The 11,518-nt window shown below is 35.0% G+C and overlaps 2 protein-coding genes and 1 long non-coding RNA gene across 4 annotated transcripts; all 3 read right to left on the bottom strand.

Moving 5' to 3' along the window:
- On the bottom strand, nucleotides 1-929 carry LOC133201263 (transmembrane protein 79-like). 2 transcript variants are annotated; one of them, XM_061337059.1, is made up of 2 exons: nucleotides 854-929; nucleotides 1-703 (listed from the first exon to the last, which is right to left on the bottom strand). In XM_061337059.1, exon 2 carries the CDS (start codon nucleotides 686-688, stop codon nucleotides 116-118), a length of 573 nt encoding a protein of 190 aa, XP_061193043.1. In that variant the 5' UTR covers nucleotides 689-703; nucleotides 854-929; the 3' UTR covers nucleotides 1-115. The 2 variants fall into 2 exon arrangements, with proteins under 2 accessions (XP_061193043.1, XP_061193044.1); XM_061337060.1 differs by having other exon boundaries at nucleotides 1-700; nucleotides 854-878.
- A 4,736-nt stretch (nucleotides 930-5,665) lies between these two features.
- LOC133201265 (transmembrane protein 79-like) lies at nucleotides 5,666-6,498 on the bottom strand. Its single transcript, XM_061337061.1, has 2 exons — nucleotides 6,398-6,498; nucleotides 5,666-6,277 (listed from the first exon to the last, which is right to left on the bottom strand). Exon 2 carries the CDS (start codon nucleotides 6,248-6,250, stop codon nucleotides 5,684-5,686), a length of 567 nt encoding a protein of 188 aa, XP_061193045.1. The 5' UTR covers nucleotides 6,251-6,277; nucleotides 6,398-6,498; the 3' UTR covers nucleotides 5,666-5,683.
- Nucleotides 6,499-7,290: 792 nt separating this feature from the next.
- On the bottom strand, nucleotides 7,291-11,518 carry LOC133201266 (uncharacterized). The gene is made up of 2 exons (XR_009723067.1): nucleotides 11,422-11,518; nucleotides 7,291-8,047 (listed from the first exon to the last, which is right to left on the bottom strand). It is a non-coding gene; the product is annotated as an uncharacterized LOC133201266 (long non-coding RNA).

The following is an 11,518-nucleotide window of genomic DNA, read 5'->3' on the forward strand; positions in this document are numbered from 1 at the left end:
GTGTAATTAGTATTTATTTGAATTAAATAAATAGTATTCGAATACATCATATTTTACTAATGAAAGATTTAATCGTAAAAAATTGCCATAGAATTTTAAACACTATAAACTGAAGCTATAGGATATTATAGGCATTCATTATCTTTGTAAAAAGGCAAAATGTGCAATAAGTGTATACAGCGAGTGTAGGTAAAAATGTACTGGCAAATCCCCACCCCCTGTTCATTGGAGAGGACATATACCCATACTGGTATACAATTCTAGCCACCAGGAATATCCCTGAAAGAATGGGAATAACCCTCATAGAGTTTCCCTCCAAAAAAAGAGTTAATGTTAACATGGCCATCATGTGTAGAAAGAACTGTTCCGTTGTATTCCGAAGGATCCGGTTTGGGACGTCCACGAGATTTTCAGCTCCGCCATATACGGGGTCAATTGCGTCTGTGTTACCTCGGACATTACCGACCCCCACTATCCCCATTATAATGGAAAACGAGGAGACAAATAAACAACATATCGTAAAGGCAAATCTCTCAGAAAGTTCGGTGATTTTTGAGGTGTTGATAGGAAGAAGCCAGTAACTGAAGACAAAAACGGAGCCACTGACAATCAGTGAAGTCACTATCTGCATTTGGACATATGTTTTCTTTTCCCGAAACGTTCTCCTGTCCTTCTGTTTGTCCGACATGTTTTCTTCTGGCTGCTAAAATTTAGAACATTCAGAAGAAGAGAACAAAAAAATTAAGTAAAAGATCAGTGAATTACACTTGCTGTAATTTTTTGTAGCAAATAATGAACAATACATACCTCCATTGAATTAGAGTTACTCATGCATACGTTAAATTAAGCTTACCTTGCTCGGTAGTTATGCACTGGGCCTCGTTATTTCTATGGTCAACAGTTTTTGCTAAAAATGTGATAAGGGCTGACTAAATTTTACGGAACATCTTGCACAGCAAAAGTAGGAGGTACGGCACCGCAGTATATTTATAACTGTATGACTAGATCTGATGCAGAATATGTGATAAACCATATTCCATACTTGATGAAATGATCTAAATGTGATATCTACAAAATATATATATACCCAAAAATTCTCTTCATAAATTAATCGAGTAGTTATACAGATTTCTCATTACCTTTTCATGCGCACTTTCAAATACTGTGTCAAAGTCTGAGAGAAAAACGATCCATTTTAAGCACTCTACTGTCTTTAGCCATTTACTTCCCTTACCAAATTATAAAACGTAAACAAATCCAAATAAGTAAATATTTTTAATATTGAGATGGGCTTTTGTCATACCTCCGACGTTAGGGTCTAGGATTAAGTTATATAAGTATAACTTATAGTACAAATACCATTTCTGCTTGAACTTTCAGTAAGGCGTGATATTCTCGGCTATACATAATTAGAGTCTCTCAAATAGTGACCTAGATTCTCATTGGTTGCCAGATTAGCTCATCAACACTGAAATTTACACATGCAGCTTTTCATTCACGGGTGAAATACACATGAAATAGAAATGGTCCAGACGTCAACGAGTGACGCAAGGAACCGGTTTTATCGGTTTCTTACAGTAAAGAGGTGTGGCTTATGTCATCTCATAGTTTGTTGTTGCTAATGTTATGAATTTTTTAACCAATGAGAATCTAGGTCACCATTTGAGAGACGCAAATTATATATCGCCGAGATTGTCACGCCTTACTAAAAGTTAAAGCAGATATGGTTTTTTGTACCAACCCAGAAGTCTTGCATGAATCACACTTGCATGGGTTATGCATCTACGAATGCAAACTGCCAAACTTGCTGAAGATGATGGATCCTGCTATTTTCTGTATGAGTGACCTATCAAATGTTTACACAATAAGAGTCTACAAGACTGTAGATGCTGTATCTGGATTATTTTAAAGGTTAACATTTTTAGAAGTCCATTTCCAAGTCGGATCAAGTCCATACTTTCAGGGATGATACATTTAGACACTACCAAACTTGCTTCGGGTGCTGAGCCTGATCTGCAGATGCTTATATATGGGTGACTAGATCACATTTTTGGGATGCATTTATATTAACGGTAATCATAATATAATGATCAAATTCGCGTGGAAAATGCATCTAGATATGCACAGACCAGTATTATAGTCCTATTTTGTGCACAGAGAGGCTCTTAAATTTCACACATTAACAAATTAAAGTTCCTCACAGGGGAATGCCAGGAAAAAATGTAATCACATGAGTTTCGACATCAACCGAATGAATGGTAAAGGCTAGGAGACCAGAAAATGTTGATTTTTAATAATCAATAGAAAAAGTATTAGTTTCAGGAACTCTGTTGAGAAACACGGTTATAACAACAGTATGTTTCAAACAAGTGCTAAAATCACGATACAGTATGAGTTATTAAGGATGTCAAAAAAGTAGGAGCAGATATATGTTCAAAGTTAATATCTTATAATACACTTTTTACTTAACCCTCCCCCTGTTGACCGATCCGTGTATTTACATGAACATGGTAAAGAAAAACAAAGGCAATCAAAGCTTATGAAGCTCACCTCTACACATATTATCAACAAGTAAGTCTCACTCCAAATGAATGTTCTGGTAATTTGCATCCATGGATGAATCATCCATGCAAGTTTGGTCTACGTCCAACTTGTAGCTACTTGAGGATACCTTTAACTATTCGATCAGCCTGAATAGGTCAAATCCAGCAACCAAAGTTAGTCTGGTAGTGTACAACTCATCCTTAGATGCAATATTCATGTGAGTTTGGTCACCATAGGGCTTAACGTATATAAGAATGGACTTGCTCCAAAAACTTTTATCAATTGAAAAATGTAGGCAAGATCCAGCATTTGAAGCAAGTTTGGTAGTGTGCATCTCTAGATGCTTCATCGGTGCCAGTTTGGTGACCATAGGGCTCATATTTATTTGGGAATGTACTTGCACCAAACATTTTACCTGCTCAATTATCCAAAAAATATTGGTCAGATCCAGCTTCCGAAACTAGTAAGGCAGCGTGCATCCTTCGATCAACCACGCAAATTTCGTCACAAAAGGCTTATAGTCACTTTGGAATTGAATGGACTTGCTCCAAAAACATTAACCTTATTCGGAAAATGTGGATCAGATCAAGCATTCTAGGCAAGTCTGGTACATGTAGTGTTCATTCCTAGATGCATCAACCATGCAAGTTTGGTCCAGTTGAGCTCATAATTATTTGGGAATGAACTTGCTCCAAAAACTTTAACCGAGACGCCAACCATACATGGGGGCTAGCTAGCATATGCTCATCTCTATTCTCTTTAGAGAAGTGGACAGGCTTTCGCCTACATCCACTTCTCTTCGCAAGCCTTCATGTTTTGATTCAGGAAAACGTGTAAATCTCGAACCGGTGACGGTCTACACTTCAACTGACATTTCGTCTAAAATACGTCTGAATGTACGTAATAGACGTGTTATATGATCAATTTTAACATAAATACACATAATTGTCACAAGAAAACTGACCTTTAAGTATTGTTAATCCATTTTCACAAGTTCTCCATCCCGGATTTAAACTAATGTTTATCTACCACAGCTTATTAGAAAAAAAATGAAAATTTTAAGTCGGATAATTTGGAAAAATTGGTGAAAACGTATTTTAATTCAAAAAAAGTTTTTGACAATTCACTTTTGATTTAGCATATTATTCAAAATTAATAATATTACCTATACTTATTTTTACTATTTTAATACTTTAAATGTAAATTTGACCTTAAAAATACTTCATTACTTCCTCACTGAAAATATTAAAAAAATATTTTCTTTTATTTTTAAACGATATTAACTCTACCTTTCCCGAGAGATGAAAAAAAGATTTAAAACAAAGATCAAAAGAATTAGAACGAAACTTGAAGAAATACCGTCCCGTAAGTTTAAACAGAGTAGACGATTTCTCTCGTTTCATTATTATTTTGTAAAAATAGTTCCCATTTTTATCCGATTTAGAGATTTTTGAATACTTCAAGAGTTACTTGCACATAATTTAAATCCGGGATGGAGAACTTGTGAAAATGGATTAACAATACTTAAAGGTCAGTTTTCTTGTAACAATTGTGTGTATTTATGTTAAAATTGATAATATAACACGTCTATTACGTACATTCAGACGTATTTTAGACGAAATGTCAGTTGAAGTGCAGACCGTCACCGTTTCGAGATTTACACGTTTTCCAGAATCAAAACATGAAGGCTTGCGAAGAGAAGTGGATGTAGGCGAAAGCCTGTCCACTTCTCTAAAGAGAATAGCTCATCTCTACTTCGTCGAGGTGAGCTTAAAAGGTTGGGTTTGTGAATTGGAATCGGCAATATGTTGTTACCAAATTACATATAGTATAGTTTACCATCTGTGTCATGATTTTGTGAATTTGTTATTTTTATCAAACTAATTCAGTAACCCAAAAATTGCAGCCCAAAATTGTTTCCATCATGAATAAATGAAAAGCTCATTACATGTGTACGAGGGGTGATCAAAAAGTTCGCGAACTAATTGAATTACTTCCTTAAAAGAAAAAAAATGAGATTTCAGTGTTCATTATTTTTTTAAGTAGTCCTCTCCGATTTTAATGCATATCTGCCATTGTTCTGCCCATGCGCGAATCACGTGATCCAGGCGGTCACGTGACATGCTCCGTAGCGGTCTGTTCACAGAAGCGAAGAGATTTTTCCGAGTCTTATATTTCTTACCATGCAAGTTATTTTTTATAACAAGAACAGACCATCTGTAAGAAATGGCCAAATCTCGGCAATAGGATGGGTGGATAAGGATATCCCTTCCCAGAATTAGCAAGAGTGACGACCACAACCCGAGTCCTTTGTCTCGGGAGCGTCGTTTATCCAAAGTGAAAAAAATATGCGCGCCTTCTTTTCTTCATATCTCATATGTTTAAAGTCTAAAGTAAACAATATTTTAGGAATTTAATAATTAAATCATTGTTCAGATATTCAACTAATTTTCTAATTTTAACTTAGCGATCTTTCAAAACAAATTGCTCAACTAAGGACACATCTTTTTTCCGGCTTGCCTTCGCTGGGCAACAGAACAAACATCATTTTTAAGCCATCTCCCTACCTTTTTTGAAACAATCAATCCAATTAATGATTGAACTTTTGATAAGTCTTTTGTCTTTATAAACCTTGTACAAATTATTATATTCTACTGCAAATGAATTTCCGAGATACACGTTAAACTTTATACAGCCGTTCGTTGCTCGAGTACGACTGAGTCAAGCATTTTTTGTCACAAGTCACCTATATATTGACGTCATTTTTACATTGTGACGTCACAAACGTGCAGCAAAACATTATATAACATATATGCTATTTATGGAACATTTATATGGCTATATGTCATTCTGATTAAAACCAGCCCCCCTTCTCCTTTCACTCGTCGAGTGAAAGGAGAAGGGGGGCTGGTTTTAATCAGCCTGACGAGTGAAAGGAGAAGGGGGGGCTGGTTTTAATCAGACTGGCTATATGTGTGCCAAATTTCATTCTGATCTGAATTGTGGTTTTGTAAATATAGAGATAGTTCGCGAACTTTTTGATCACCCCTCGTAATATAGATTCTAGACATTTATTTTGAAGTATATTGAACGAAGTACTAATATAATGTACACAAATATCTAAGTATTTTTGTTTCTATTAAGACAGCAACAGATTGCCTGTAAACATTCGATACGTACAATAAACATACACAAGTAATGTTGGAATAAAAGTCATGATAAATCCAAAGCTCCTGTTGAAGGGAGATTGGGAATATCCTACCCCGTAAGTAAACCGGCCGAGGAGAAACAGGCCAGCTAGAATTGGAATAACCTTCAGAGAGCTGGCATCCAGAATAGTGCTCAATGTCAAAACTCCCGCCATGTGCAGAAAATACTGCTCGACGGTATTTCGCAGAATTCTGTTCGGAACCTCTATTAAATGTTCTGCCCCTCCATTGATTGGATCAACAGCATTCGAGCTTCCTCGGACTCTTAGTACCCCAAACAATGCAAATATCATGGACAACGAGGATATGAACAACCACCTGATTGCAAACGCGAGGCGTCCTGCGGGGTCCTTAAGTCCGGATGTATTTATTGGCAATGTCCAGAAACAAACGGTGAAGAGAAGTAAGCTCGTCGCTATTGCCGAGATCATCTGAATCCGAATCCAAGGCATATTCTCTATCAGTAGTCGTGGTTTCTTCTTCTCTTTGCTTTCCATTTTCGAAGTGCCAGTGCTTAATGTTTCCTAAAAGAAATGTAAACATAAAACTCGGCATATAAATCAAAGTTAACATCATGTTATATTTTATTTTTTTAAATGCAAGAAATTAAACGTTTAAACTCTCGTGTAAACTAAAGATCTTACCTTGGTTAAATGCTCGATCTGTTATTGCAAATGCTGATCCAATGAAATGAATGGTCACATATATAGTGCGCTGAATTCTATAATGTAATAACCTTCGATCAAACAGCCCCCAGCAAAGGTGATAAAGTAGAACGACGCAAACCATGGCAAACATAGGCACTGTTGTATGCTTACTGGGGTTCAAAGTTGATAAAGAAGAACGCAGTACTTGAATGTATTTCCCGTTAAAAAGGACAATGCGTCAAATGTGCGTAATAAAAGGGTTATAAGGCAAACTCCAGAATTAAAAGCACTTCTTGGCATAAATTCAATTGTCGTATTATGAAAATTAACAAAGCTCAATTAACTTACTATCTTTTTCTCTGGGATTTTTTTTTCTAAGTTTCAATAAAAAAAAAAAACATACGTTTATATTTAGAAGACGTTATAATCATATAATAGATTTATATGTACATTGTTAAGGTTTGGAATGAAGGAAATTAAGCGAATTTCAGAAAGGAGATAGTATTCATTTTATCATTTTTATGCCTTTATGATCTGAGTCTACATGCACTACTTTGAAATGAATGGACAAGATTAGTCATGAAATCCTCCATTGGTTATAGAGAAAGGAACGCAATGTAGTAACTGTTGTTTTCACACAATGATATCAGGGGTTACATAACATTTGGACAATTATGTAAATTACATGGTGTGTTCTTGATCTATGACTTTGAAAAGAACTAAAAGTTGGTAATGGTTCATGAAGTCTTAGCAGTTCTTAGTCAGTTGGCTTGAGTCATTAGCAAACTGCTTAAGACAATGACTTCATGTAAATAATTATAAAACCAAAAGATCGTAAGAAGAAAGCTGGTTACAGTAATCGATATTGTTAATATAACTTGAGATTAGAATATTTTGAGACCTTTTATTATTACACAATTTTACATGTAAATTGATTAAATGTGTGAGTTTGTTAAAATTACCTGTGTATACTGTATCAGGTATGATAGACATCTAACATGAAGGGTGGGGGATATTTGTACACATGCAATATGTAGTAGTATTAGATTTTGTGAGACATAACTAAAATTTAAGAAAGTATGTGGTGATGAATTTATATAAACAATATCCATAGGTAGCCATTGTTGGCATGAAAGTGATGCCGAATCCGAATCCTCTGTTCATGGGCGAAGATTTGTAGCCAATCGCGAAGACGATTCGACCAAGAAAAAACAAGACAACTAAGACTGGAATATCGGACATACAATTTTCATCCAGATATGTTGTCAAGGCTAATAATCCAACTGCGTGCATGGAAAACTGTTCAATAGTATTTCGCAGAATCCTGTTAGGAAGTTCCACGAGGTGTTCTGCGCCTCCGTGAAGTGGATCGATGGCTTTCGTGTTACCTCGGACATCTAACACCCCAAAAAGTGCAAATAAGATTGGAAGTGAGGAAACGAACAACCACCTGAGTGTGAATGTCAGACGGTCCTGGGGAGTTTTAAGTGTTTCCGTGTCCAGAGGAATGTTCCTGACCGTAAAATATACCACGGCACAAACGCCTATGGCAACTGCAAATTCCTTGCAGACCCAGCTCAATTTCTTATTATGCTCTTCCTTCTCTTTTGCATTCATTTCGGTCATTTTATACCGTTTGAAGTTTGTCTGAAATACGACAGAATGTCTCTGAGAAAAGTATTAAATATACATGTATCACATTCATAATTTATAAGTAATGTATGTATACAACACTTACCGAAAGTTAAATATGCTTGTAAACACCCAGTCAACAAGTCGTAAGACAAGTCATGTTTATACCGGTACATGTTATAAATTCTCAATTAATCCTTCATGTACTCTATTTATACACTGGACATGTAGTTCCTTAATTTAATACTCGATTCAGTGATATATGTAAACGTGTTTCGGTGATATATGTATATGTGTTAGGCTCATAAAATGACAAGTTTTAGTTGATTTGCAATCTATAAAAAACTCTCTTTTAAAAAGCTTTATAAAAGTAATTTCCCTATTTCTTTATTGTGTCACATTATATAACTGTATAATAATAATAAAAAAAGCCACTTTATTCTATTAATTTGCCAAAAATAGTAAAGAGGCGTACATTTACCCCAACCAACTCACTCTGAAAAGCAATGTTATGTCTCTGATCTCTGATTTAAGCAACTCTCCAAGGACACATGAGATTATAGATTATTGGGGGGGGGGGTTCAGTAGGAAGTCTAAATTCAGTAATTAAAGACATATTTACGCAGGTTTATTCTATATTTCGATATTTATTCAAATTGTTATTTATATATTTTTAAAAAAGTAACTTGGAAATGACTTAAAAGAAAATCAAAATACTGGGGTTTTTTATGAATGTAATCAAGAAAAGACCCTTTGTACAAATTATATAATTCCTGAGGAGAAAAACCCTCTCTGTCCACATTATGGGTATACATGAATATATGCCTGAATGTACTAAATAAATATACAAAATAGTATATTTTTAATCATCACTTCAACTGCATTCGATATATGACAGACCACGTAGATAGAAATATGGTTTAGCGCATTATTTAAAAATCACTTAGGTATGTAAATACTCCAAGAACCTTTACCAAAGTCTGATCATAAAAACAAATACTCAGCGGTGAAAAAGTTCTCTCTTGTGTTCCATCAGTAATGAAATTGCGCTCATACACATGTAACCCTTTGAGTGATTTTTAACAGATATCCGATTCCAAAAAAGTTAATATGGTAGAACTGTAACCAAATCTGAAAGAGGGCATACTTATGAAGAATACCGGTTTACAAATTTATATCCAAAAAATCAACTCTTAGCTTAGCGCTTCTCAGTACTATCAGTACTTTTAGTCTACATAGATTGACTGCTTTTCATACCATAATCAGAACTTACACTGGCGGATTTAAGGGGGGGGGGGGCGTGGGGGGCGCACGCCCCCCCCCCCTAAAATTTTCAAAGTATGACATGACTAATATTAATAATATTAATTATGCCATACTTTGGTTTTATAATTAATGGTCAATAAAAAAAAATGGTAAATTTAGTTAATGACCAAGTATCGGTTTTCTTAAAAATCAAGTCTGAAAAGCCTGCATTCCGCTATGAATATTATCTCATAATTATTCAAACCGGAAAACCTCTCCCGATTTCGTTTGAAGGGTAGACTGCACTTGTAAATTTCCTATCATGATGCAAGGAAAAATACTGCAATATTTAAAGGCTGGTAAAAGGTAAATAAATGAATTTAAAATCAGACGGTCTACGTTACAAACCCGTCCACTGATTGATGTATTTATTTATCAAATGGTGTAACTATGCAGTAATTTATTTAAATAGATTCAAGACTTTTTTCATTACACACATCTCATATTCTTTCCATATAAATGGAATTTAACGTCAGGATATAGGTTAGGATGGTGTAACTTCGACCACCTGGTTATTTTCGACCGTTCATAAATACCTTTTAAAATAATTTGTTTATAACCCATTATAGTGTACATACATCTACATGTACTTTATGCAGAAAGAAAATGCATTTTTCATATACAAATCAATGTCGATAATAATAGGCGAAATTTATTTCTTCACTGGAAAATTACATCCAAGAAGAAACTTTAGCGCCCGAAAAATTACGGACGAGTATTTTTAAACCCTTGCGGGGAATTATCAGTTTATCACCTCTGAAAATATCTTGTATATATAGAAAGACACAGTGGATATTCTTGGCGTGAAATTTATCAACTATGTTTAATTTTGCAACTTAAATTCATACCTTTTTAATTTATAGTATTTAGTTTTTACAAATAAAATGCAAATCAGCTGAATAGAAATCTGCCGAAGTTACCCATGCATGAATACGGCGTCAGCGGGTATCTCAGTTCGACCAATGAAAAAGACGCAATGCTTTTTGTACCAGAAAAAAATCATGACCACCGTCCGTATAAAGAAATTATCAGGATAAGTATTATGCACAAGAATACTCCGTAGAAATTAGTTCTATAACAGTGAAAAAAATCATCTGTTCTGTTTACATGCGGTTTAGATGCCTGCGCATATATGTACATGTCATTTGTAGCATGCCTTTACAAATCGGTAAATCAGTCTCTAGGCACCTGGTGCACATCATGTCTTCAAATTAGGTACATTTTGAAAATTACTTCTTCTTTTTTTGTCAGCATTTTTTCACAATCTTTTATGTTTTACAACAGAATAATTTAAATTAATATATATATATTCTTAAATTAGAGGTGACGCGAATAATTTCGTTTATATTTGCACATCGATCGAAAATACCCCGTGTGCGGTCGAAGTTACCCAACACGCATATCCTGTAAATCGAACACATTTATTTTATATCATGACGAATAATACATATAATACAGTGTAATCTGAACAATAAAAGGTATTTCGAAGGAAAATGGATCCAGTAAAAGTTGAGAATAATACATGTAATAGGCAGTGACATACTTGAACAAATGTAAATATATAAAAAAAATAATCGGTCGAAAATACACCACGGTACTTTGAAAAAAAATTCTGATTTTTGTGACTTCTTGTATATCTAGGTACATTTGTAAAATGCTATTTTTAAAATCTGATCTTGTTTGTTCGTTGTTTTTTGGTTTGTTTGTGTGTGTGTGTATGTGTTTTTTCTTTTGAAAAGTGAAATATCTTAGTGTACATAGCAAATCAATACCACTATTTTTGTGTCTGGTTTTACTCTTAAAATTCACGAAAACGCAGGAGCTTCCGGGGGCTTCGCCCCCTGGAACCCCACCAGGGCTTCGCCCTGGACCCACTGGGGGCCTTAAGGCGGCCCCCAGACCCCCTGCCTGAACGAAGTTATCCACGCCCCCCCCCCATCACAAATCCTGTATCCGCCCATGACTTAGACATAACTATTATGACTATATCTCCGTATTTTATGACCAAATACCCTGCACTCAACATAGCTACTGATCGGTACTGTTTAAGTATCTTTTAGTATACATAAAAAGGATAATCTTACCTTCCTTTATCTGTAAAAGTCCTAAAAAATAAACTGGTGCAAAGTCTGCACTTCAGTTCCTATGTAGGTCATTATGATAACCTCATTACAGGTATTT

Source organism: Saccostrea echinata, unplaced genomic scaffold (assembly GCF_033153115.1).
Source record: "Saccostrea echinata isolate AGI-Se365-2 ecotype Australia unplaced genomic scaffold, CSIRO_AGI_Sech_v1 ptg000043l, whole genome shotgun sequence".
NCBI classification, from domain to species: Eukaryota; Metazoa; Mollusca; class Bivalvia; order Ostreida; family Ostreidae; genus Saccostrea; species Saccostrea echinata.

Coding starts and splice junctions, on each gene's coding strand:
- LOC133201263 (XM_061337059.1), bottom strand. CDS start 688: ATGTCGGACAAACAGAAGGACAGGAGAACGTTTCGGGAAAAGAAAACA.
- LOC133201265 (XM_061337061.1), bottom strand. CDS start 6,250: ATGGAAAGCAAAGAGAAGAAGAAACCACGACTACTGATAGAGAATATG.